General features: G+C 37.1%; 2 protein-coding genes across 5 annotated transcripts in view; one reads left to right on the top strand and one right to left on the bottom strand.

Moving 5' to 3' along the window:
• The window catches only part of rab27b (RAB27B, member RAS oncogene family), a 75208-nt gene extending 64340 nt beyond the window's left edge, over positions 1 to 10868 (top strand). For 3 of the 4 annotated variants that reach the window (XM_041810823.1, XM_041810825.1, XM_041810824.1), the window contains exons 5-6: positions 1492 to 1615; positions 2323 to 10868. In XM_041810823.1, coding sequence (XP_041666757.1) covers positions 1492 to 1615; positions 2323 to 2509 — 311 coding nt within the window. In that variant the 3' untranslated portion in view covers positions 2510 to 10868. The remainder of the gene's footprint in view (positions 1 to 1491; positions 1616 to 2322) is intronic. The other variant, XM_041810826.1, reaches the window with a different exon arrangement.
• A 714-nt stretch (positions 10869 to 11582) lies between these two features.
• The window catches only part of LOC121525252, a 73178-nt gene continuing 57184 nt past the window's right edge, over positions 11583 to 27576 (bottom strand). The window contains exons 9-26 of the mRNA XM_041811137.1: positions 25920 to 26432; positions 25230 to 25523; positions 24141 to 24227; positions 22822 to 22914; positions 22431 to 22589; positions 22149 to 22259; positions 21968 to 22026; positions 21701 to 21848; positions 20824 to 20928; positions 20261 to 20413; positions 19145 to 19312; positions 18819 to 18992; positions 18092 to 18181; positions 17900 to 17983; positions 16342 to 16460; positions 15770 to 15878; positions 15030 to 15193; positions 11583 to 13611 (exon numbers count right to left, since the gene is read on the bottom strand). Of these exons, the coding sequence (XP_041667071.1) occupies positions 13488 to 13611; positions 15030 to 15193; positions 15770 to 15878; positions 16342 to 16460; positions 17900 to 17983; positions 18092 to 18181; positions 18819 to 18992; positions 19145 to 19312; positions 20261 to 20413; positions 20824 to 20928; positions 21701 to 21848; positions 21968 to 22026; positions 22149 to 22259; positions 22431 to 22589; positions 22822 to 22914; positions 24141 to 24227; positions 25230 to 25523; positions 25920 to 26432 (2754 nt within the window). The 3' untranslated portion in view covers positions 11583 to 13487. The remainder of the gene's footprint in view (positions 13612 to 15029; positions 15194 to 15769; positions 15879 to 16341; positions 16461 to 17899; positions 17984 to 18091; positions 18182 to 18818; positions 18993 to 19144; positions 19313 to 20260; positions 20414 to 20823; positions 20929 to 21700; positions 21849 to 21967; positions 22027 to 22148; positions 22260 to 22430; positions 22590 to 22821; positions 22915 to 24140; positions 24228 to 25229; positions 25524 to 25919; positions 26433 to 27576) is intronic.

Genomic DNA, 27576 nt, shown 5'->3' with positions numbered 1-27576 from the left:
TGATCACAACCGCGGGATGTGCAGGAGCCCCATTACCTTGACCTCTGACCTATAAGTTTCAAAATGTAATCAGTTAATTCTTGATTCCGAGAGAACATTCATGATATGATATGATATGATATGGTGATAAGCAGTACTTGCCGTAGAAAGATTAACTAGAGGGGCAACATTTTGCTCTAGAGTATACAGAACATCTGCAGATGGAATGGATTGTTTGCAGTCGTGATCCTGATTACGCCTGAATGCCAGATGGGGTGCAGAAAGTTGGAGACAGCCATCAGGAATGAATGTGAATGGAGGAAAGTTAGTTCTTTACAGCTCTAAATGGACCTAATATTATAGGGTATAATTAAGAATTAGATATTTGATATTATTATAACAATAATAATGATAAACGCCTCATAGAATGACCTAGACCTGCCCTTTGTGGAAAGTGCCTGAGATCACTTCCGTTATGAATTAGTAGTATGCTATGCTAACAAAGCCTGACCTGTGTGCTATAGTGATCAGAAAACTTCTAGATACCTTGAGTATGAGCCCTACACCTCACTAAGATTATTGTTTAACTGATTTACCTGGCATGGAGGTGATCAATATCACAAATGACTCCTGCAGACCCTATAGCTTCTGGTGTCGTTTAGCTGAATAAGGGAGACACAAGTCTTGTACTGAGCTAAGAGCATTGCTTCAGCTCTTTTAACAGTTTGTCACTTTGGTTTTGCCATAAACATGCTGTTAATGGAAACTCTGATATACTATTAACCAAATAAACCTTGAGGGTTAAGAGAGTACAAGTGCAGTCTACAAATGAGCCTGCTCAAAACGGCTCCCGTTTGAGTGCCAGTGTTTTTTTCCTACATTTTTGTTGGAATTTAATCTACATTTAAAAAAAGCCAAACTGTTAACAAATGAAGCGCAGTTTTGGAATCAAAAGACTTTCTCTTATTACTGAGCTGAGCCAGATGATCTGGATCTCTAAAAAGAGATGGATATCTCTTCATAATGAGTGAGGCTTAGAGCTATGTAAACACAAGTAAGACCAGGGTTTATCGTGACAAACCTTAGGCTTCTAAACCAAGCCGAACCACTTTATAGAAACAGACCATACATGAATCTTGCTTGTCCAGGCTTTAGTCTGGGTCTTTTAATCTGAGAGCCTGCTGCTGCTTTTCCTTTAACCTGAATATGTCAATATGTTGGGACTCAAAAGGAGCTCAATATTTTTTATTTGCAGTTTAAACAGTTAGCACAGTCATTCAACGTGCAGCACTTTGGCATTTGGACAGTGCTTCTCTATGCTATCCTCTGTCCCCTATCTGGTGTTTTATGGCTGTGATATGACTTCATCTGCAAAGAACCTACTTATATGTTGAATTTTGGGGAGATAATATAATTTTTCTTCTTCTTCCTTCAAGCATTTCTCTTACACACTCGGCTGTTCAAAGACAGTTTTCCTGATAACTTTGTACATTATTTATGATTGATTTCCAGGTCAGCTACAGGCCAATGCCTACTGTGAGAATCCAGACATCGTATTGGTAGGAAATAAAGCAGACCTGGCTGATCAGCGGGAGGTTCAGGAAAAACAGGCCAAGGAGCTGGCTGATAAATATGGGTATGTTTGTTTCATATGAAAAACTTTAACTGCTATAATTGCTTACTGATAACTGCAACTGGACATTTCTGTTGATTTGTAAAGTCTTAGTTCGACAACCCTAGTTTATCATCATTGTTTTTTTGTTTTCTTTTTGTGATGCAATACAGGTGATCTTGTTAGTGCAACACTGGCTTTGTCCATCTTTTCTAAGCACATAACTTCCTTTAAACAGGGTGAAAAAAAATGTACATTTCCTGGTGTCTTCATGTCCAGCAAAGCTGGCTGGACAGGGCTCTACTTGTTGTTACCTAACAACAATTTTTTGTTCCAGCAAATAGACGACTCCACCTTAAACTCTGGGAAACCAAGAACAAAAGTTGTACAAGCGATCAGTCAATTTATACATCTTAAGCCCATTTTCAGCATTTAATGTTGTTATATTCCTCCTGATCTTTTATTTAGGAGTGACAACAATTCAACCGAGCTTTACTTCCATGAATATTAGATCTGCATAACATTAAAACTATGGGCCATGTGATTTTTATCATTCAGTATTGCAGTAACAATCTAATATGCATATTAGCAGTTTCTACATCAGCTGTCCTTTATGTTTAATGCAACATTTTTGTTTGCAAAGTTTGCCTCCTTAATCCAGTATGAATACAAAAACCATTAAATATTTTACAGTGTTGGCCTTTCACCAAGTATGTTCTTTCTGCTCACAGGATCCCGTATTTTGAGACGAGTGCGGCGACGGGCGCAGAGGTGGATAAGTCGGTGATAACGCTGTTGGACCTGGTCATGAAGAGGATGGAGCAGTGCGTCGACAAACCACCAGCAGACTCAGCCAACGGGAACGGGACCACAAAGCTCACCGATTCGCAGTCCAGTGAGAAGAAATGTGCATGCTAGATGAAGAGGTGATTCAGGAAAACAACCAGTCATCCCTCCTCTGTTGTCTGTCCTTTTGACTCGCCACATTCCCTCCTTCTGTTGATTTCTTTTTTACTCCACATCGTTCACAGTCTTCTCTCTGTAACTAATCTTTCCCCTTCTTTTTGTCCTTTTTTTCCTCCAAACTGTCCGTCGTCCTGGCAGTGAAACAATCCTATCCCCCTCTAGTGGTGATGCAGCATCAGCCTGTCTGCCTTTAAGCTCTTAAGGATGAAATTAAAACAGAAGGGGTGAACATTTCATCACTGTCAGACACATAATGTGCCTCGTTAAAACATGCAGCATGGGGATTTAGCTCCTGTCTCTCTTCTCGGAAGTGTTTTGAGTGATCTTAAGTAATTTAAACAGGCTTATATAGGTGTTTAAACTTTCATTTCAACTCTCCAAAGCCTGCTATGTGAATGAAATTGTAATACATGAAAGGATTTTGCTGCCTGTTTAGGCTGTCAATGGATGACAGGCTAATCTGGGCCGTTAAGAGTTCAACAGCAGGTTGTTTTTATTGAGACTGAAGTCATATCTTTCTCTTGAGACATTTCCTTCTGGACCAGGCTGAGAAAGTATGTGACCAAAGTTTTTTTTCTTCCAGTTTCACTTTCTTTCCCATGCTGTACCCATTTTGTCATACAAAGTTTCAGGTGGCTGATGGGTCGTAACTCAACAAGTGCAACATTGGAGGTCTTTTTGTAGTGTTTATTGTGTTTCTGAACAGTTAGCATTGGATATTAGACTGATATTTAATCATTTATTTTTTTATAGGCTCACTTGAAAACTTGTTATAAAGATAAATATTAAGCCTCATTTGTGCTTTATTAGCAACAATACACAATGTCACAAAAGGAAAATGGTTAAAAAAGTCTTTTACTATGATACTATAACTACCACCCTCTTTCTTGATATAAACCTTGTTTTTTCAAAATAATGTTTTGAATAAACAAAAACAACTGGAGATGTTAGCACTGGCAGTGGTGACAGCTGCAGTTAAGTCATAGTTTTCAGTCACATCTGGCGTGGAGGTATGAAGGGCAAAAAGAGTTATGGTGGTGTGGTGTTTACAATTGACCAATTTTGATTTTTTGATTTTTTGACTGTGTTGAGCTGCAGCAAGGACATTTTAATTTCCATCCCTTCAAAATAGCACGTTTATATGCAGTGGTGACACCTGCAAAAAAAACAGAGAATGAAATCTTAGCTGCAAGTTTGGGGTACTTTTGACCCTTACAGGACCAAGCAAAGTTGCTAAAATTAGCAGTCTTGCCCAGAGCTTCACTTTAATGATACTTACACCTAGTGGAGGATCTTTCCCTCCGGCATTGCAGAGAGGATGCTGCAAATGTTTGTTTGAAAAGGCATAGCTTTCAGTCACATCTGGGGTGGAGGTATAAAGGGCAAAGAGCTTAAAACAGTGGTTTTTACAGTTGATCACTATGTAGAGCTGCAGCATGGAAATTTTAATTTCATCCCTTTGAATTATCACATTTTTATATCCTGTGACTACTGCAAAAAACAATCACAAAAAAAAAGTAATCTTAGCCATCTACAGAAGTACTGACAGTTTTTAATCTTTGATACATCTAGGTCAACAATCATGTCAGTTGGGTAGCAAATTAAATGGAATTTGTCATGAAGGTACAGGCAAATGCTAAAAAGATAACATCTGCCAGGTAATGTAACATCAAGTTAGTATAAGTATCCCTTTCAACAGGCACTTTCTGTCCATGTTCTTGGGCAGTAATGCTAGTTAAAAGGCAGCAACATTTTTCTAAAGTCAACACGGTATTTGGTGGGAGGATTAGAAGTGTCGTCTAATGTCTGCAGGGATAGTGGAGTGTCTAACAGCATTAATCTGCTCTTTGCTGCTCTCTTGGTTTTCTTTCTTTGATGATATTCTGTAGAAGTAAGTAAGCTTGTCTCCTTTTCTGTTAGCACGTCAAACTTAACATCAACTGCAGCAAAGTTGTAGCTTTCAGTCGTGTCTGGCATGGAGGTATGAAGTGTAAAAAAAGCTTAGGACAGCGGTATTTACAATTGACCACTATGTGGAGCTGCAGCATGGATTTTTTTTTGAATGCTTCAAAACTGCATGTTTATATCCCATGACAACTGCAGAAAAACAGAGAATATTATGGTGTTTCAAAGTGCATTTTCACCACAGTGCTCTAAAGTAGCTTCACTGTCATTATGCCTTGACACATTCATATTTTGTGCAATGATGGCGTGATATTTAGTGTCCCTGTCTAAAATTTGTAACGCTAACTCTCTACTCGACCCCATCATTGAAGGAGGACCAAATTCTAATTGGGAGACAGTTACCATTCATATCATGAGACAAATATGGGTACAGCATGGCAGAAGTGGACTGGAGTAAAATAGCCTATGCTCTTTACCATTAATAACAAGTCCTAGACCAGGATAAAACGTGTTGTTCCACACCTACTGCCTTGGCATTGAAAGTGGTTTTACACTGTGGTTGAATGGATATTTATCTATTTGGGGATTTGAAATAAATCAGCTCATGAATTGGCTGCCCTTGAGACTCAGTCTCTGCACACTGATAGAATTTGCAGAAAATGGAAGATTTGTGATCCAGTCTATGAGAGCCTGTGCTTCTTTTACTTAGTATGAAGGCCCACTGTGATTCACCATAAATGCATTTGAAGAATAAGGTGTATTTATGAGTGTAGAGAGCGATAATATTGAATCGGCATAGTTATTATGCATATAAATTTTCTTGGAATGGAAAAATTGTCAGATATACCCACTGGGAGGCGACAGTTTTTCAGGGCAGCTGACTGTAGCCGATTGATGAAGTCTCATCTCTCCGTAACAGATAATCAGACAGTGAAATGTCGCTTTGAGGCCCCATATGACCAACAACGTTGAATATAAAATGACCATTTATTTATATTAAAAGAAATGTATTACATGCACTACTATTTGTTTTGTAATATTTTATTTGCATCATTTATGTCTCACACTTTCCTTTCTTCTTTTTACGTTCATGGTTTCTTTAATTACATTTTTAATTTAATTGTTCAATGATTTAAAACACAGTAGTCACGGTAACCCCAGAAAACAGGTTTATCCTTGTATTAAAAATGTCTGTTATGAATAAAACTCCAAAAAATGTACAAGTTTTTCACGTCATTTGAGCTGGACTTTTTGGTTTAGAACTTGAGGCAATATCTTACATCTAGCCACAAGTGGACCAAATCACTGTCATTACTGCTTTCTGCCAAATGGGGGGGGGGGGTCATGGAGGTGAGGAAAAATCAAGAGTCATTGTGAAGTTAATTTGTGTTAACCATATTTCATAATAAACCCAAATAAAAATCACTCTTGTAAAAAATTTAATAAAATGAATTTATTTATGCTGTATATAACCTCTTTCAACATTTAAACCCACTACTTAAAACAGAAATACATTTTTGTGGATAGGCATACTGATACAAATAATGTCAGACTTCATAGCTTAGCCATGATGTTCGCAAACATCAGGATGCCAGAGAATAAACTAAAAGCAACTGAAATATATTTAAGGGAAAAATAATTGCAAAAAGAGGCAAAAAATGTGACAATTGCCAAAATGAGTTAAAATGAAAGAAATTAGTGGTAAAAAGTAGTGAAAAGTGATAACAGACAGGCATAAATGGATTCAAGAAGCTAAAATGGGATAAAAGCCACAGAAATTGGTCAAGAATTTTAAAAAAATGGTCAAAATGGGCAGAAATTGGTGAAAAGCATTTAAAATGTTACAAAAATTGGTTAAATATATAAAAAAATGGCAACGATGGGTTAACATTTTACATGTAAAAATGTAGTTTTACCCACCCTTAGAGCGCTACCATAACACACAATACATTGTTTAAATTGAACCTATGAGATATCTGTGGAATAGTTTTTGTCTGCTTAATTTGCTCCATGCTTAATTTTTTTAAATTTTGCTTTGGAAAACACGTAACATTTTTAGTTTAGTTTTTCTGTTGCTCACATTGAGATAGACATGAGCTAAGACTGAAGGGGATGACAAGGAACCAGGAGAGTTTGACAGGAAGATTTTCATGAATTTCTGTCTCTTTCCTTACTCAAATGAGCTTGTTTTACAAAGTAGGGATTCTTGAGCATTAATTTTATTCAAATTCCTGTTTGAAATGTTAAGCTCAGACTTGTGTCGACACTAAGTCAAAATTATGTGGCTCACAGCCACCAAAGGCTTGTCAATACAAAGCACCACGTGCTTTTTTTTTTTGTTTTCATTCAAAATTTAAGAGCCTGATATGGAGGTTTTCACAAGGGGAATTAAATAATTAATGGATGCAGTGTGGAAAAAAGTAATATCTGACAATGGCATGCTGATAGGACATGCTTTCAGACCAAAAATGTTCAAATCAACCAGATTGGAATCCAAGAAGATCTCTTTTGTTTGTCCTTGATCTGCCTTACTCCATTAAACATCCTTGAGCCAACTTGGTGCAGCAGACATAAGAGAAAACATATTTTTTTTCTCACTGACTCTAAGGGGATTAATCACCTTTTTGTAAGTTTACCCAACACTTCCTGCATCTCTATCGTTCATTATTTGCTTACATGGCCCCTTTTGGTTGAGTATTTTGCTCCCTGTGTTTATCCAAAATAAAGAATAACTTTATTAAAGTGTCATAGAGCTTTTGTGTCACCTATATTTGATCTGTGCCAAACAGAAAGGTGAAAACACAAACTAGTGTTTGTTTTGAAAAAACGCAACCCTCATTCTGCTCTTCACTCAGAGAAAAATTGCTCCCACAGTAAGAATGTGTTTTATTTTGGTTTTTTTTTCTCTTCTTTTTGTTTAGTGGCCAAGCAGAGTCCCCTGCCAACACCTTATCTCAGTGCCATATTAAACACCCACTGCTGTTAATTTGCTGATTATACTGAAACAAGGAGATGGCTCGCATTGTAACACTCTCTGCCAGTATCTTAGAAGCATTAAACTGGATTATGTTTCCTGGAAATTCAGTATATCACCTGCTTACCACTTTTTTCTTGTAAATGTAATGTTATTAAATAATTTTAACATATTTCTAAACACTTGAATATCAGCTAAGAAAAGTCTTCTTAACAGATTTTCTTTTATTTGTCTTTTATTATTATTTTGTTTTCTTTCATGAAACAAGTTTTTTTAACATTAAAGCAAGTGCTATTTCATGAATGCCATATCTTTCCTGTAACCCTAAAGTTTGCAGAAGCTGCAGTAAAGAGAAATTCTTGATGACTTTGGGGCAATAGCACAAGCTGATAAGCTTTGGCATAACCCTATAAATGTTGACAGTTTCAATACAGGTAACATTTCTTTCCCACTAGAGCCAGGCTAGTCGCTAACTATGTCTTTTACTATTTCTAAAGCTGTCATCATTAATGCTACTTTGGCAGATGTTTGGCAAAACTGAACTACAAACTGACTGTGCTGTAAAACCCCAAAAAAAAAGTGCTAAAGGAGGCTAAAATACTCCACAGAGTTGTGAAATTATCTTTAAGGCTCATTTATGCGCCTTTTAAAAACAGATCCGTATGTTTTAAAAAATGTAAACACCACTATCCATGCACCCTTATGCGCCATTTTAGTTGGGTTGGATGTTAAAAAATGCATCCACTGGAGGACCCAGTCCACCATGAACCCCCATTGCTCCTTTGCTGCCCTCCTAGTGATACTTAGAGTCCATTTGAATAGTTCTTTTAGGTAAGATAGGTTCCAGACTGAGTGAAATGACAAATTTAATTGCCAGCCATGAAAAGGGCTGTCTGAATTCTCTAAAAATTAAGGAGAGGAGTATCACTGCCTTCTTTATTATCTCCTGTAGAAGAGATTAAGAAAGCTCTGATGGGGTAGAAAGCAGTAAAAGAAATGTGGAGTTCACACCTGTGGATTATTTAGACAAACTACTGTTAGCCCAGAGTCAGGCCTAAATCTGGCCCTAAATTGGTCTAAAAATAGTTTTGTGTGTGGCCAGACATCGGAAGTAACTTTTGGTCTTTTCAAACAGACCCTGTGTTCCCAACGGATCTCCACCTAGCTGTTCTGCTGTAGTTGTCCATCCCTGTGCCCGGACACGGTGACATTATGCATTTATTAAAGTGGTTCTCAACCAACTCGCACAACCTTTTCTCCTTAAAGTTAAAAAAGCCAAACATTCACGTTTGTTTTGTTTTGCTTGTCTGGCATGAATTATTGAGAGAGGTCTGGCTGCAGACTACAGATCTCAGAGGCCAGCTCTTGCACACCACTACTGTGAGACGCCACATCTGTAAGAATGGAAGGGATGTAATTTGCTGCTACGTTTTAGATTTTGTTTTTATTTAACATTATTCATAAAGAATAAAGTAATTATTTATTCATAAAGCTAGGGCAAACATAGCTCTGTAGCTATTTAGTTAATGTTACTACACGAGACGTATGAAAATGTAGCTACAACAGCTTTAGCTAAAGCTACCATAGCTAAAGTGCACCACTGTTTGCGTTACTACTTCTAAACTGGGTCTAGCTTTAGTAAACATAGCACAATCTAACTCAGCTAATGTAGCTTCATTTGCTTTAGATTTAGCTGCATAGGCTAGGTAGCTACATTATCTCTGTAGCTTTCGTAGCCTTAGATTTAGCTATGTAGCTTACATTATCATTAGCTTAAGCTTAAGGTATGTAGCTATGTTATCTATGTAGCTTCATTAGCTTTAACCTTTGGCATGTAAGCTGTGTTAGAATGTTTTCATTTTGGAGGACAAGCTTTTTTCCTGTAAGCAGATTGTTTACTGGACTTAATTAAATGTTTTGTTGCAGGTCAGGTTTTTGACTTCTAACCTCTTATGTCCTAACCCTTACCTCCATGCTTCCCCTAACCTTAACGAGGAGTTTAATCTGATTTTATTTTGAATTTTCTAGTGTGTATTTCCACTCTGACAGAGGCAGCGTCACACTGTTTTGGTCTGCAAGGGGACAACCAGATTTTCTTGGAATTGTTAGACACACTACTCAATACTGCCCCCTGGATTTTCAGTATCCTCTCCTGGTGCCCTGTTGTTTGCAAAACGGCAGCAAAAGTTCCCTTTTGGTTTCCCTGATAGTACATAAAACATGACAACATGCCCTCTGTGGTGCCCTTGCTCATTTTTATTAAACAGATATAATAAATATAAAGTTTTAAGCAGGATATATTTCTTTTCCACCATAAAAATATGCAGGTGCACCACTACAGACAGCAGGTTCCCATTTGAGTACTCAAACATCTTGAGTCCGCCACTGGTTTGGTTCATATCCATAAGCTTATGTGCAGAAATATGGACAAAACAGATGCAGAGTACAGGCAGAAGGTGCCATCTGTATGCATTTCAGGTGTAGAGCACTGATGAGCCTTAAGGTTGACTTCGTTGTAACATTATACATCTGAGACACACAAAAGGTGGGCCATGAAGGTTAACTGGTATTTGGAGACTGGTAACTGGGCATCTGTAGGATAAAACACACACAAACAAAACAAATCCAGATTTTTGTCGGAAATCCTAAGCAGATTAATTAAACCTTATATAGAGAGCAAAGTATTCCTAAATTTTTAATGTCTAATTTTAAGGATGCTTTTAAGAACAAGGAAATTAAGACTCACAGAATACATTACAGTGTTCTTTATTCTCAATAAGCGTACCCAGTGTCTGTAATTATGACAATCTCCTGAACCATACATCATCTTTTTCTGGACCTTTCCTATAACATTGCCAGTCCTATTTGCTCATTTTTTATTTAAAAATAAAACTGTTTCCTTTCTGCTTATTATTCTGTGTACATTTTTTACTCACATTTACTGCCATTATATCCATTTCCTCTTGTTTTCCTTGAAGTATCTCTTTCACCGTTCTTGAACGATTTTCGGCCATGTTTGAATTCACTCTGAAAGTTTACACGATTGGAGGAGTCATGTCGTGCCTGTTCTTAACTCTTCTGTCTGATCTTCTGTGAAGTTTGTGAGCTACTGGATATTTTAATGCATTATTGATCATAGAATTCAAAGCAGAGACAAAAGAGACCAGAATTCAAGATGTTGTTTTTGTGCCAGATATTTAACAAAATAACGACTCAATCCAAGTACCTCTAAGAGCTTTTATTTTTGGAAATCCTCTGTGTGAAGTTCTCTCTGATGCCTGCAGTTTGTACACGTTTTTCTTCTGATTTCACCTTGTGTATTGATGCCTGTGTGTGTTTGTTGCACCGTCAGCATGTTTGACACAATGAGAATGAAATGACCTGCGATGTGTTTCTAATGTCCGAGCTGCAAATAAATTTGTGTTTGTTTTATCCTGTGTATCTTCGTTTTTGTTCAAAGATGTCTACTTTGCTCTTGATAGAATTGGAGCATGACAGATTTGTGATTTCATCACAGAAAAATGTACCATTAGTCTCAGTATGGTATTTCTGAAGCAGGGTTATGTGAGGTACTTGTCAATAGAAAGTATACACATAAGCCATGGAAGATGCAGGCTACTGTGAGACTGGCTGCAAATAAGGCACCATGTAATTTAGCTTAAAAGATTGATTTAATAAACAACATAGCAGGAAATGTACACTATAATAAATACAATATATTGACTAAAGTATTTGGCTGTCTGACCAATACACAATGACATTTTATTTAAACTGGTTTAGGGTAAGGGTTTGTTTGCCTTAGATTAAGCTACATTACCTATATAGCTTACATAGCTAATGTTGCTTCTTTAGATTTAGCTATGTAGCTAAATTACCTACAAGGCTACCGTGGCTTTCTTCGCTTTATAACATCATACCGGAATACGTGTATTTAAATACAGTGTCATTACAGGCCCTGTTGATGTAATGGTCAGGTGACTGAATACCTCTGTCCTTATACTCTCCTTGTAATAGGTGCTATCAATAGCTTGTATTGTCTTGTAAGAGTTTCTTTTCCATGTGTATTCTTTCAGGTAAATTTAACTAAGAAAATCTAAAATGAGCCATAAACAAAGGAATCAACAAACTCACACAAAAAATCCATAATTGACACTTGAGAAGACTTTATTTCCATTTTTCAGAAACTTCTCACCAAAACAGAGAATGTGAACAACAACAAATAAATACCCGAGAACAGCAGAGCCAGGAGAATGAAAAGTGTAGTTACAAAAATAAGTCAGTGTTTCTATTTCTTTTTACATAGTGTAGACACTGTCACCTCTTTTGTTTATGAAACAAACACGCTAACACCAGGGAAACTAAGTCTACTCCCCAACAGATGAATTATCAAAACTCTTCTATAGACATAAAATTGTGATTTATCCTCCTGTTTCCAAAAAGTAAAATACATCAACCAATGTAAACATGAAAAAACAAGTCTTAATATGAATATCAGCTTTATGTGTTTAGGACAAACATCTTTAAAGAATGCAAAACAGAGCTGGGTTTAATTTAGCTTCAATTTAAAAATACAAGAAGACATTTCCTTCAACTTAGAGTACTGGTAAGGTTTGAGGGCTAAATTTCATATGAATTAATTGAAAAATAATAGGTTTGAATTTATCAGCCTAGCATTGGTTTCTTTTGACTGTGTTCTTTATTGTCAAATCACTAGAGAAACAGAACAATAACTAAGAAAACCTCTAAGCATATTAAAAGATTGCTGTTAGCTCATGCAGGACAGTCATATGCTCAGCTGTGATCAGCTGATGGCCGCCTGATCCCAATTATCACCTCCCAGCTCCCACTATGATTGGCTGTACAGCCAATCACAGTTCTTTCTCTCAACACGGTGGTGTATTTAAATCTGAAGTACTTCTCACTAATCCCTGCTTGCATTTACACAGATGCACCCTGCTGCTGCTGCTGGCAAGGCTTTACCCCCTCCACCCCAGCCTCCTCCTTTACAGCTTTATGCTTTATGCTGGAGACAAATTTTTCTGCATAGGATACACATGAGTGCAAAGTAATTAGTTGCATTCTCTTTGCTGTCCAAACACAATCTTCTCCTTTAAGACTTCTCTCATGAACAGATACTGAACATGGAAAGCACAGTGAGTTAAATTAATACAGCAGCTAACCCTTTAAAATACCTTAATCTACACTCTAAAATTATACCAATATTTTTAGTATATTTTTGCCCCGCAAGTATCTCAAATACAAAAAATTAAAAATATCAGAAATAAAAACAACACGTAAAATGTTCAATATAAATAATCTCCTCATTGTTTCTGTGTGTGATCACCACAGTTACACCATGCTGTTAACCCTGTCTTATGTTCAAAAGTGGAATGATTGTAGGTTGTTATACAGCTTCCTTTAAACAAACCAAGCTCAATCAATGACGTTTTAAAAACAAACCACTGACTCTGACTTTGCTAAAAAATGCCCCAAAACAAAGATTAAAGCATGACCCCTGTTGCAAATACCAAAGTTTTTGATCAAACTTAAAAGCAATAATGCCTATGTGGGGATGCAACTCTGTAATCAGCTTTCTATTCTAGATACTTTAATCACTCTTAAGGCACCTTTATCAAATCTTTAATGTTTTTTTGTCTAAAGCAAGTTTTCCCTCTACACCTTACTGCAACAAGCTCCTTTATACTATTATTTATAGGTAAACAAACTGACAAGGATCCCATTCACTTCTATGTAAAACAAAACAAGACAATATCCCATTTTTTTCTGCAAGAAGGCTTATATTTCAGCTCATTTTGACAAAAAACTAAAAAGATCCCTAGTAAAAGATGTTTTTTTGGATTTGGTCCTGTGAAGTATTTTTGCAGAAAAGAATATCGTTTTCTTGTAAAGAGTCCTTTGAATTTGACTGTTTATGAAGTTTGCTGGACTTTTTTGGTTCCTCCTTTCTATTATTGTTGGTAGTATTAAAAAATTAATCCCCCTTGTAAACTCATCCAGGTAAAGTTGGTACATGAGATGAAGCGGGTTTATTTAAACATTGGTGACTTTGCCTGATGTTTCTTCCTCTGCTGGCTTATCCTCGTCTTCGTCGTCCACGCTCAGGTCCAACCTCAGATTGTCCAGAGTCTGACGGATGGTCAGAGTGTCCTTACGCCTATGACAGAAGAGACACGCATGGGATTTAATTTATATATCATGAAACAGAGAAGGCTGACTAATCAAGTTTTCAGTTTAGTTTCTTATGATCATAAAAAGATTATTTATGTGTTTTCTTGGTTAACCTTTATGTAACCAGGAGTATTTCCTTTGAGATACAAAAACTATTTTAAAAAGTTAACTGACTATGTTAACTGGTGACTTTAGGACATCAGATACACTGGCTTATTTTCTCTGATACAACTTAAAAATACATGAGAAAGGGGAAAAAATGAAAGTTAACAAAAAAGTTATTTAGACCCCTTCCCAAGGACATTTTGCGTCTTAAATAAGATTTATAAAAGTCATGACTTCAGACCTGTTACCAAACTTTAGCAAAAAGCAACATAGGCTAAAAACAACCCAAAATTTGACAAAGAAGTCAATACCACAAACCCTTCGACAAATTTGATTAAAAAATAAAAGGACAATTTTTGAATGATTAAAAAGGCATGACCGCAGATCTGTCACCAGATTTGACCAAATATTCCACAAGTTGTGAAATGATTCAAAAATTGACCAAACATTCACAAATGCAGACCAGTTGCCAAATTTGAGCGAAAAAAAACAATTTTTTAAATGATTCAAAATTTGACCAAGAAGTTTTGACCACAGACTTGTTGTCAAATTTGAGCCAAAAAACAAAAAAACAAAAAAACAAAAAAAAACAATATTTGAATTGCCTGAAAATTGTTCTAGCAGTCATGACCACGAATCTGTTGCCAGATTTGAGCAAAAAATCCACCATTTTTTAAATGATTCAAAATTTGACCAGTCACAAATGCAGACAAGTTACCAAATTTGAGGGAAATAAGACTAAATTTGACCAAAAAATTATGACCACGCATCTGTTGCCAAATCTGAGTGAAAAAAAAAACAATCATTTTTGTAAAGACTAAAAATTGTATCTAGAAGTCATAATGGCAGACCAGCTGCAAAATCTGAGCAAAAAAATATACATTTTGTTTAAATGACTCATAAGTCATGATCACAGACCTGTTTCCAGATTTGAGTGAAAAAGAAAAAAACACCATTCTTGAAACAAATAAAAATTTTAACAAAAAGTCACAAATGCGGACCAGTCAGCAAATTTGAGCCAAAAAAACCCAACCATTTTTAAGTGATTCAAAATTTGACCAAGAAGTCATGACTGTGGACCTGTTGCCAAATTTGAGCAAAAAAAACCAACCATTTTTGAATTTGAGTGAGGAATTGACCCCTTTTTTGAACAACTCAGAACTCAAAAAGCAAGATGATTCCAATCTTTTTAGTTAACCTCCCTTGCTCTTATAAAGCTTTAGTAGGTATCTGGGTATTTAAACAAGATTTGGTGCTTTAATACCTGCATGGAGCCTAAGTGCATATTAAATCACATACTTTGACTGAAGATGCTGGTCAAGCAGCTGCCTCTGCAGACGCCCGCTGGTCTCCCTCTCCTCGGCCAGCTCCCTCTGGGTGTGGCGGTACTGCGCCTCCTTCCTGCTGGCCTCCTCTTCAGCTTCATTCAGCTGACGCTTCAGAGAGCGGATCCTTTGAGCCATCTGGAGCAGCAAACATAAAGCTGAGGTCAGTTTTTGACACAAATACACGTCATGCTGCTGGCATTTTATGTTGTAGTCCAATATAACCAAACTTCTCTATATCTGTCTCTCTATATGTGCCTGCAAACCATGTGTCAACACAAATATCAATCAAGTTGACACATTTAAACAAGACCACACTCAAAATGCTCAAAGGAAAAGTGTCAAAAAGAGAATGACAGAAAACAACACATTTGAACATCCAAAAAGTGGCCAAAACATTTCATGTTCTCAAAAATAATTTTAAAGAAAACACTTTGCAGCTATGATTTTGCTGTGGAGAACAAAATATTAAAAGGAGTCCTACTGTCATTAAAAACATAATTATGTAAGAAATGTAAAAAGAAATTGATTTTCAAGGATATTAAAAACCTGAAATGTCTACAACTACAAGAATTCAAGCACGCCCTTCAGACATAAAGCTTCACTTTCTCTATCTCTCTGCCACACATTAAAGACAGTTTCTACTAAAGGCATAAATTAAACATTAGAATATTTTCTGTCATACTGCCATCATGTGGTGAAAGTGTGTATTACCAGTTCTTTCTGCTCATTTGATATCCTGTGTTCCTCCTCCATCTGGTCACTGAGCTCGTTGATTCTTCTCTCCAGTTTGCTGACCGTGTTTGCTAAAACAGATTTGTTCCTGTAACAACAACACAAAAACATGACTCCACAGCTGGATCAAGCAAAGGCAAAGCTGTGTTTCTGCATGTTTCAACTCATTTTCTGATTTGGTTAAAGGTTATGGTCACATTTTTTGTATTTCATTCCTCCAGGAATTCTGGCTTTCTCCCACCGACAAAGACATGCTCAGGGTAATTGGTCTCTAAATTAGCCTTAGGTGTGATTACAAGAGTGCATGTTTGTTTCTCTCCGTATGTCAGCCCTGTGATTGACTGGTGACCAGTCTAGGGTGGACCCTGCCTCTTGACCAATGACAGCTTGGATAACTGGTGTCAATAAAGGGTGGATGTTTGGATGTACTTTTTCCTAATATGTCTCTTCCTAGTCCTGATTTCATGATTAGAGCAACAAGTCTAAAAAAGAACAGAGAATCAAATCTAGAGTTAAGACAGGTTTGTTTCAAAAGCAGCAATGTGACTGACCTCTCCTCTGTCCTCAGAGAGTTCTCCAGCTCTTTGACCCGGCTCTCGGCCCGTGAGATGACATCCTCCGGAACTCTGGAGCTCTGGAGGTCCTCCACCTCCAGACGCAGCTCACGCAGCTACACACAAAGAGATTTTGTATTACAGATATTGTCTTATATCAAGCTTGCTCATTTCTAATCATTTTTCTTTGATTTTTGCTAAATGCTAAAAATTTATCAATTTAGAGTTTTGTGTCCAATATGATATCTTAAAATAATAAAAAAAAATACAAATAAAAGCATTTTCTAATTTGCTTTTTTTGTGGCCGAGCTCATGCTTTATCAACTAAAACTAATATGAACCTACACAATCTACAGTAGCTTATCTAAATATTCAAGACCACCTTGTCAAATAGAGAGCACAGCTGATGAGAAAGTTCTCCACAATCAAAGTGATGATGATATTGCAAAATAAAGCCAAATATTGTTTAAACTTTGCTTATTTGAGGCACCAGGCTTTTGAGTAATTTTGCAATGTCATATGTGGGAAAAATGTCACACAACCCACTATTCAAACCTCAGAACACAGAAAAATTAGATCACCAAAACATGTTTGAAATCAGTATACAGATTTTCCTTCTTGAAATTAGTGCCTCTCTCAGTGTAAAAGGCCCACTCAAGGAAATTTTTAAAAATAAAGAGAATCCTTTGAGAAAATCTTTGGCATTTATTAGATTTTATGTGATAAATTAAAGGCAGTCTTTAATTTAATTTAGGAGTTTTTAAAATGATTATAGTGTAAATGTATTCCAAAAAGCCCTCAAAATTCTAGAGTTTAACAGCCATAGATTTAGGGGAAAACTCAAAACTTTAAAGTCTAAAAAACTGTACGTTTATATGAACCAATAATCAAGCGTAGAGCATTAACCACGGAGCTGACAGTCAGCTGATTTGCTCAAAGCACACTAGTGGCTAATGACTCATGCTGCCTTATTTAAACTGCTCCTGCCTGGCTATGCTCTGCCGCTTTCTCTGCAAGCTGCTCTTGCAACCCTCCTCCACCCCAGCTCCTCCTTCATTCTGCTTCTGACTGAATTAATGCCATTTTGTTGTCATTGATGCCTGCCCTGCTTTAGGTTATTTGTTGCTTCTCTCCCTATACTATGCTTTCCTTATCAACACAGGAATAGCAAGAACATGTTCTGTGCTGTATAAACTTTGTATTTTCAAGTTTGTAAAGTCTTTATAAATTTACAACTTTTAACCTCAAAATTCAAAGTTTGGTTTACAACTTGATAACCTTAAAAATATTTTTTACAAATTCTCTTGAAAATCAATGGATCATTTTTTAAAAAATAGTTAATGTGGCTCTTATTTGCCTTCACAAGTGTCAGTATCAACCTCAAATTTCTTGCTGGGTTCTTCTTTAAGTATAACTGCTGCTTACCTAATCCTCAGCCTTTATAAAAAAAAAGGGTAGATGACTCACTAAAAGCATTTAAAATAATGCATATGTTTCTTGAATTTATATCAAAGAGGCATTGAGATGAATTATGAAGAACTTAAAAACACAGTACCTGTCTCTCCATGGAGGCCTTGTCGGTTTCCAGCAGGTCGTTCAGATCTTTCTCCTGAATCAGCTTCAACTGCAGCTGCTCAGTCTGACAAAAAACACATTAATGTATCAAAATAATTAATATATAAACTAATCTATGTGATAGATTTTGAGTCATCTGTCAGTGGTTCATACTTGACTCCACTGTGCTCACCTGTTCGATGGCTCTCTTGTGCTTGGTGGCCCAACGCTGCTCGCTGTCATGCAGCTCCTCCAGATCCGTCTCCAGGTCGATCATTTTCTCCTGGAATAGGACAAAGTAAAAACAGAATAAAGAACCATCTAGAAAACAAAACCATATTATCTCACAGCTGGTGATCTGAGGCCACTAACGTGATGACAGAACGCTCAGCTTATTCAGAAATGGGACATATTAACGATCTGCAGAAATAGCCACATGATGACTATTTGGGATTATGGAATTAGCGTCCTGAGTGCTAAACAGGATTTGCATAATTAATGCTTCATTAACCCCAAATTCTGATGGTTTGCATGACTGATAAATTCAAGTGGACATCTCTGTTTGAATCATGGGGTCATGTATTTTTTTCACAGTGTGGATACTGACTAAAATAGCAATTATATTATCATTATTTTTATATAAGGAATTTTTTTTAAAGGTTTATTTTTGGGCATTTTGTGCCTTTATTTGATAGAGGAGAGGACAGAAGATAGAGTCGGAAACAGGGAAGAGAGCGGGGAGAGACATGTGGTGAAGGGCCTCAGGCCGGCCGCCTGCGTACATGGGGCGCACGCCTTATCCATTCTGCCCCCTGCGCCCCATAAAAGGAATATTTTAACATCTATACCCATTTTTTTTTTTTAATTGTTTACCTTATTTAAATATTTGGAACTACATATAAAGATTTCCAATGCTGTACCTGGGCCTGTTTGAGCTGCTTGGCCAGGTCCTCTTTGGCCTGGTTGGTGGTATGCAGCTCCATTTGGAGGTCGTCTACAGTCCTCTCTGCCTGCTTGCACTGCAGCTGGATCCTCTCTCTCAGCTGGATCTCCTCCTCCAGCGTCCGCTCCTTATCAATTAGTTTACCAGACACCTGCACACACACACAAACACATGCAAAACTCCTTAAAAACAATGCACTGATCAAAAGTACTCTCTGCTTTTCCTTTCTATAAACAACATTAAAGCGATAAAAAAGATGCAAAAATCTAAGTCAGGCATGTAATGGGACTTTGGTGGTCCTACCTCTCCCTGCAGTCTGTTGACAAGACTCTGCAGTTTCTGCAGCTCCTGCTCCTTCTCCAGCAGAGTCTCCTCCAGCTCATCCACCCTCAGCTGACTGTCATCGCGCAGCTTCTGCTGCAGGTTGAGCTCCTGTGAAGCCTGGGTCGATATCTGCAGGGCTTCAGCCAGCTGTAAACATGCATACAAATAAATCATTGGTTACAGGAAAACATCATTTGACATTTTGACCTTATTTATAAAGCTGATAGCATTTCTAATGTTGAAAACACAATAATTTACTTATGTGTTGATTATACAGCAAGCATTTTTCAGAATTACTTGAGTCAATGGGTCTGTTTTTATGTAGGAGCTAGCACACTACCTTATGTTTTGTCCTGTCAAACAAAAATGACAATACGCCCTCTCTGGAGACCTCTTAAAAGACTAAATTTAAAAAGAGTGCTTTGAGCCCCCTGTGGGTGGACAAAATTGGACAGTGCCCCCTCTTAAGTGCGCTCTAAATGAAAAACATATGACAAAGTGCTCTCTTGAGTGCCCTTTGAATTAAATAGTTACAGGTTTTGTAACTATTTCATGTTAAATATCTGACACATTGTTGTTGCGCTGGTGCCCCACCGAATGAATCAGGTGCCCATTTCTCATTTTCATCCCTACCCCTAAAACATCCCAAGTCTGCCAGTGCATAAGAGGACATTCATTTGACCTTTTCTTGTGAACATGGTAAACATGACCCCACTTGAAGGACGCTAGAGTCCTCTGGTGTTCCTCAAGGCTCTATCCTTGGACCTTATTTCATCTCTCAACAACATTAACAGGTTCCACTGTTTTATATCATGATTTGCAGATAATCTCGAATGTTACAGTCTGTCTCTCTGCCAGTAAAAATGTTTATTCTACTTATACAAAAGGAGGGCTATGGAAACCAGATGTAACTCGGATAATTCTTTGTCAATTATACATATGAAGCATTATTTGCCCCAGTATGGATGTGTTTTGCATCTATACGTTAAGTATTTTATACCCTATAGACCTTATTCTGTAGTACTATAGACCTTAGCAAATTGCATTACTCTTTCAGAGGCATGTTAAGGTCAAATCAGACATCCGTCTGTGTACCTCTGTCTCCAGTCTGAGGATGGTGCTGTTGAGTTCGGATGTCTTCTTGCTTTTGGTGCCATGTTCGACTTCCAGCTCCTCCAGCTGCCTCTCTGCTTGCCACAACTTCTCAGAAAGACTCTGGGTGTGCTGCATTTCTTTGTCCAGGCTTTCCTGAACACAACATAATATAATAAACAAGAGTTCAAGATTGAGAAATATACAGATTTTTTTTTTTACATATTTCCAATCAAACAAGAGATAATCTATTTGAAATGTCTTGACTAATTTCATTCTATTTCATTTCATAAAGGGACATTTTTGCATGAACAAGTGGTTAATGTTACATCATTTTTTCCATGTACAGTTTGACATTATGCAGCTGACTGTTAATAAAAGTGCCCATTAGAAATATAGAGGATCTCATGCCATGATTCAAACATGAAACAACAAAGCTTGGTTTAGTGATATAAGGTAAGACTTGAAAAAAGCAATACATTATCCCAAAATGGCAACCATCATGTCTGTTTCTCTGTCTCACTATCCTTTTTTAACTTGATGGTGAAGTGCAAATCAGTGTGTACCTCAGCATCCTTGAGTCTGTTCTGTAGCGACTGCTGAAGGAAATTGAAGGCGTACTCCTGATTGTTGGCCTCCACCATCACCTCCCGGGCCTCCTTCACCTCAATCTGCATAGAAGAAAGAAACATTCAGTCATGTTATATACACTGATAACTACAGTATCAATGAATCTATTGATTTATGAATCAATCCTTAAATCTGTCAATCTGTTCATTCATCCCTAAATTCATCAATGAATCCACGAAAAAATCATTCACAAATCCATCCATCAATTCATTTATGAACAAACACAATCCATAAAACCGTCCATCAATCACTGGTAAATCCATCTATGAATTCATCCATAATTCATCCATCAATCTGGGAATTCATCAATGAACTCATGCATGCATTTATCCATAAATCCATCCATTAATTCATCCATAAATTCATCCACCAATTCATTTATAATCCCATCCAAGATATGAACATGTAAAATCCATAAATTCATGCAAAAATCAAAGAAATCATCGATTAATTCATCGATTAATTCATTCAGGAATTTTTTGCCATAAATGTATTTATGAATTGACTAATGAAACCATTCTTTAATCGATTTATTACTCCCTTCATAAATTCACCCACATCTCCTATAATTCATCCATTAATTCATCTACAGATTGATTAACGAATCCATCCATGAATCTGGCAATTTAAAATCCATAAATTCATCCAAAATTCATGAATTTATCCATGAATTCACCTCATAAGTCATATATTAATCCATCCATAATAATGTCATCCACTAATTCATGAATTCATCCATTTCATCAATAAATATCTCCATGACTTCCTCCATGAATTTATAAATCCATAAAACTTCCATTCATCCACTCTTACCTCCATCGCTCTGAATCTCTCAGCAATGGATTGTTTCTCCCTGTCAATCTCGATCATCTGCTCTCTCAGCCTCTTCATCTCATTGTTCAGCTGAGTGTTGGTCCTCAGTAGATCCTCGTTGGTCACCAGCAGGTTTCGCATCTCTAACCTTTAAAAGGAGAAATCCATTAGACGGCTCATGTTAGCTTAGAACAGAAAGGAGACCCACAGAAATGACATGAGACATGAAAGGGAGAAGAAAAAGATGAGAAAGAGAGAAAGGCTCACCTGATCTGGTTCCTCTCTTTATCCATCTCTATGCTCTCTGCCTCCAGGAACTGGTTACGCTGGAGAAAACACAAGAAACCAATGATTACATGGACTGAAAATCTTATGCCTTATATTGTAGGACTACTTATAGAAAAACTGCATGAGTTTGGATCTTATAAATGGAGGAGATGAATCCTACCTTCTGACAGGCATCCATCTGCTTGGTCAGCTCCTCTATGTAGTCTTTTCTATTAGGGGATCCCAGAGTGGCAGAGCGCAAGCTGTAGTGGGTTGTCATCACTTGTGGCTGCTATGATTGAAATAAAACACATGAGTATTAACATAACTAGCCTGAGCAGTTTGTTTCTCAGCTGCCAGCTGCACCATTTCAACTTTTAAGCTCTAATCCAAAGTAAAGTGAAGTGTGATTAAGAAGTGTGTTTGTTCTGCATTAGTTGGTATTTGTGGGTGGAACACATACAGGGTTGTTCAGCTCAGTCCTCCTCTTTATCAGAGAGTCATAGGCGGAGTATCGGGGGCGCGGGGAGGCAAGGGTGGGCGTGGGAAGGCCCACTGGGCTGGTGCTGCGACTGTTGTAGCTGTAAAGGTTTAACTCTGAGGTGGCTGGAGACAATCCAGGCTGAAAAAAGAGGCAAACATGAGGTTAATCACCAGTATATCTTGGCTTAATCTTGGGTATAAAAATGAGTATTCAGTTTGGTTAAATTACAAATTTTATAGACATTCAAGTAAAGTTTATGTGACATTATGATTATTTCTTACACTGAAACAAAGGGGTATTAAAGCAAACAGAGTAGAGGAGGCATTTAAAGATTTAGTTTTTAATAAAGTAGTGACAGAAATATTAAAACCTTGAACTCAGACATGCGGTTTGAAGGGTTGTAATCCATTGAGGTGGAGTATGGACTGTTGAATACCCTGGGAGTGTTGTCAAAAAGGGTCACCTAAAAAAAAAAAAGAGAAAAAAAAAAAAGTCAGAACATTGATTTAATACAGAATGCAGATTGACTTGTATTTGCATGATTGGATAAAATTAATTTATTACTCAAAATAAATTCAATAAAACAGTCAGTAGAGAGAATATAATGTTAACATGAAGTAAAATTGTTGCTTATGGACACAAATACCAACATTACGGGGTATGTGGTATTGAAACAAGTGCTGACTTTATTGAGAGAATTACAGATGATTTAATGTGGTTGATAATCATTGAGTGAGTCCTTTTTCTTTTAAGATCGACACTTCTTTTACTATTATATAGTGATGGGCTGGGTATCTGGATTAATTTGCCAAGACCAGTTTTTTTCCATTTGAAATGTTTTGACTCCTTTCTAAAACAGGTTAAAAAAAAAGAAAGATGAACAGTTATCCTTGTTTCTAGTTTAAAAATTCAATAATCGAAATTGAAATATATAGTGATTTTCATATTTTATTGTTAAAACTAGACAAAGGAATTTTTATTTGTCCAAAAAAAAAAGAATAAAAATAAAAAACAGAGACAAATGAGGGCCATTTTTTAATGTCATAAGACCAGATTTTGTTTGGCTACTTTTCAAAGTAAAGCCCTGTCATAGATTCCACACAGTAAAGGGCAAAGAGGCTTGAACTTTTTTCATTTAACAGCAACTTATTTTTACTAAATTAATTTTCAGTCATAAAAGAGAAAAAATACTTTGAAAAAGACTCCAGGGTAAACATTTAACTAGTTTGCTGCTCTAGGAATACAAAGTAAATTAGAAATTTCTAATCTGTTGGGTACAGGTGGCCAAACTGTTCGTAGAGTCCCGTTCAAGTCTGACCTGAGGCTTCTTCCCACTCTCTCATCCTCATTCATGACTGTTTACTGTCCTATCTCTATCAAAAAGGTAGAAAAGCCCCCAAAAATATTTCAAAAAGAAAAAAAATTCAAATCTATATATTGATGTGTTGGCTTTGAAAAACAGGGCTGGTCCGTTCAAATTTCATCCCAGTCCATCACTGATTATTTTATTTAATTAAAAACATGGTGGTTGATTTTTATACACCATGTTTCTACAGTGCCTGGAATTTATTGACTTTTTATATTTTCATTTAAAACAATTTCTCAATCATACTTCAATGGGACAAATATGTGAGGATTTGAAGTGTTAATAGTATATTTATATTTTCATTTATGAAGTAAGTTGAGAACCTCTGGGTTGATTGTTTTGTTGGTTTGTGCCGACATATAAGAAACCTTTAATCTGTGCTTTTTCCAGGAGAAGTCACTGTTCAAAAACTGGAAGAAGAAAATGTAATTTTAAATTCATGTTGCACAAAAACAAACAGCACAATGACATTAAGGTGTACATGTTATTGGCAGAATCAGTGGTTTAGTTACTAGCTGCTAAAATAAAATAAAAATAATACATTTGCTTCCTTTGTTAATAAGAAATAAGAAAGTTCCAGCAATCACTGTTTTCAGTCCAGTCTCGCATACATTTTGACTTTACAGTGTAGTAAAAATGATGACTTGACATGAGTTCATGATTACAGTATATACAACTTTTCAGAATCAGATTTTTTTTCAAAAATTCTGAGTTAAGTTTCTTATAAATATAAAACTTTATAATCTAACAAATTTTGATTTTATTCTGAAAAGCTCTTAACCTTAAATTCTTAACAGTAAAACTAATAAAAACTTAACTAATAAAATTTAAAAAATGAGAGTAACAAAAAAGCTGTAAAAATAAATTAAAACTAAACTCAAAATTAAAGGAAAAAGTAAAAACTAAATAAAAATTAAAGTAAATGAAAAATCCTAAACTATTATAACCTTAGTATCAACTATCGCTGTAGTAGGTCCTGCTGTCAAAAGACCAAACTAAATAAATAATGAATACATAAAAAAAAGTAATTGATATTAAAAAATATGTTAATTTATTAGCTGACTTGGACAGTAACTGAGTCTTGAAAAACTAATCTGTCAGTTTTGTGTATTCATGCCAATCTGTTCAATTTGCAAATCTTTTTAAAGATCTTTCTTCATGTTAAATTAAAATGGAGTCCAGAATGTATGTCTGATTGTGGAAATATTTGAAATTAATACTGATACCATTGCATGCATGGATGATAAGAAAGATGCTCTTTATCCAGCAGATGGCACTGTTTAACAACTACTTCTTTGTTTCAGGACTGACAGCTATCTGACAGTTAAACATCATGTTATTATCATAAAGCCATCTCTAATCTTCCTGATCTGATTCACACACAGTCAGAGTCCCCGGTCGACCTCACCCACCCTCTCAGATGTAGTGTCCCAGTCTCGTGAGGCCAGGGACTCCAGGGACCCTCGAAAATGGTTCGTCCCCAGCCGGGTTGACTCCCACCGGGACAGCCTGGAGCCGTTCTCCCCCACCAGCCCGCCTCCTCCTGGACCATCTGCATCCCTGCCGCTCACCCCGTTGGCCTTGTACTCGTTGTTGAGGAACAGCTGATATTTCGGGTTCTGGCTGGTAGACGTGGCCTTCGGAGTGGTGGGCTCTTCCTCCTCTGACGGGCTCTCTGGCTGCTTGTTTGTATCGAATTCAGACTCCTGGAAGAGAGGAATGGAGGAAAGAAAGGATTAAAAAAAACAAATGACACATAAGAATACACTCTGTATTAATCACTGCCATGCAGTTAAGATCAGCACAATCTTAATGAGAAGGTTGGTGTTATTGAATTAGATCAGGTATTAATTTTGCAACAAGAGAAGCTCATTCACAGAAAATCAGAGAAAAAATGTGAGTTTGAGGTTATTTAGATTAGTATGATTAGTGAGCATGTGCAGTAAAATCTTGTCTCATGCTTTCGAGTCGTTATCCAGCACTTTAATCATGCACAGAGATGCATCAGAAACACCTGCGGTGCCATGCTGTGGCCATGTCTTCATGCTTAGCAGAGCGACGCAGAGCTTTTCCTTCAGAACACTCGGTCCGGATTTGCTTACCGATCCCATACCGGAGTCAGCCACTGACTCTCTACCAGATTCTGTGGTTTGTGCTTTTGTACTCTTCACTTCTGACTCTGTCTTCTCAGTGCTGCTTCCAACTGGACAATCAATTCCTGCAGTTATCTGACTTGACTTTGTGCCATTTTGCACCGATTCAGCCCGGTTCTGAGTGATTTGCGTGGTCGGAGGGGTCACAGAGATGCTGGGGAGTGGACTCTTGTCTTGTCCACTGTTGGTCGGACTCGGCTTTGACTTTGGAGAGCCAAGAACCTCCGCGAAAAAAGCAGACTTTGGGGATCCGACAGTGGGGCTCTGTGGAGACCCAGGAATGGAGAATTTATTAATCAGGTCTTTAATGCTGCCGGCTCGGCGCAGGTTTGTGCTGCGAGACAGAACGGCAGACGGTTTCTGACTGGCCTTCCTGACGTGCTCCGTCTCGTCACTTGTGTTGGACTGACTGAGACTCAGAGGCGATGGAGGTGATGGGGGGGAAGACGACTCGGACTCTTGCTGAAAGAGGTGAACACAATAACAGATCCCAAAACACAGTTAACCCAGTCTGAACAGCAGAAGTGTCAAGTTAGAGGTGAGTGAATGAAAGACAGTAGAAAAATGCATGCAATTTAGATTCATCACTTGCTTTTTTCAATGCAAATACACCCCCAATCCAAAAAAGGTAGGGGTGGTTTGAACTTATTTTATTCACAATGGAACATAAACAACATATCAGATGTCGAAACTGATACATTTTACCAGTTTGTTCAAAAACACTGGCTCATTTTCAATCCAATGGCAGCAACACAGCCCAAAAAAAAAAAAAAAAAAATTTGGACAGGGCAAAAACAGGCTGGAAAGTAGATAGTGCTAATGAAAAACAGCTGAAGGAACATTTGGCAACTAACTAGGTTCACTGTAAACAGGTCAGTAACATGACTGGGTATAAAGGGAGCATTCTAGAGAGGCAGAGTCTCTCAGAAGTGAGGATGGTTTATCTGCGAAAAAAAGCGTTGAAAAATTGTGGAACAATTTCAGAAAAAAGTTCCTCAACATAGGATTGCTGAGGAACTTCAGGTCCTCAGGCAGCACTGCATTAAAACAGATCATGATTCTGTACTGGGAATGACTGCACAAGCTCAGGGACACATCCTGAAATCATTGTCTGTCAACACAGTTCACTGTGCCATCCACTAATGCAAGTTAAAACTGTAGAAGAAGAACATGTAAACGAGATCCAGAAACACCATAGTTTACTCTGGGCCAAAGCTCACTGTAAAAAAATCATCTCAACCAACCAGCTGAGGACGGCACAGAAGGCAGACTTGATAAGCAATAATGTACAAAAAACTGAGCTGTTGGGTCTAGATGGCTTGTACCTTGTAAAAAGTTGGTCATCAGTAACAAAAAAGAGTTTGGGAAACAGCGCTCTAAAGCACTGTGTGCATAAATGGACATGTGCAGGATGATAGAATGCATAAGCCATATCAGACCAAGCAGTTGTTGTTGAATATTGTGCCTTCAGACCTACAGATAAGGTATTTTAGAAATAGCTAAATAAAAATACATTATTCCATCCCTTTATTTAAACTTAATTCATTATTAGCAGCTCACTAAAACAGCATGTTTCTCTGTCTCGGTCCATTGTCTTTACAGTGGC

Source organism: Cheilinus undulatus, linkage group 17 (genome assembly GCF_018320785.1).
Source record: "Cheilinus undulatus linkage group 17, ASM1832078v1, whole genome shotgun sequence".
In the NCBI taxonomy this organism is placed as follows: Eukaryota; Metazoa; Chordata; class Actinopteri; order Labriformes; family Labridae; genus Cheilinus; species Cheilinus undulatus.
This window is presented reverse-complemented; position numbering and strand designations above follow the sequence as displayed.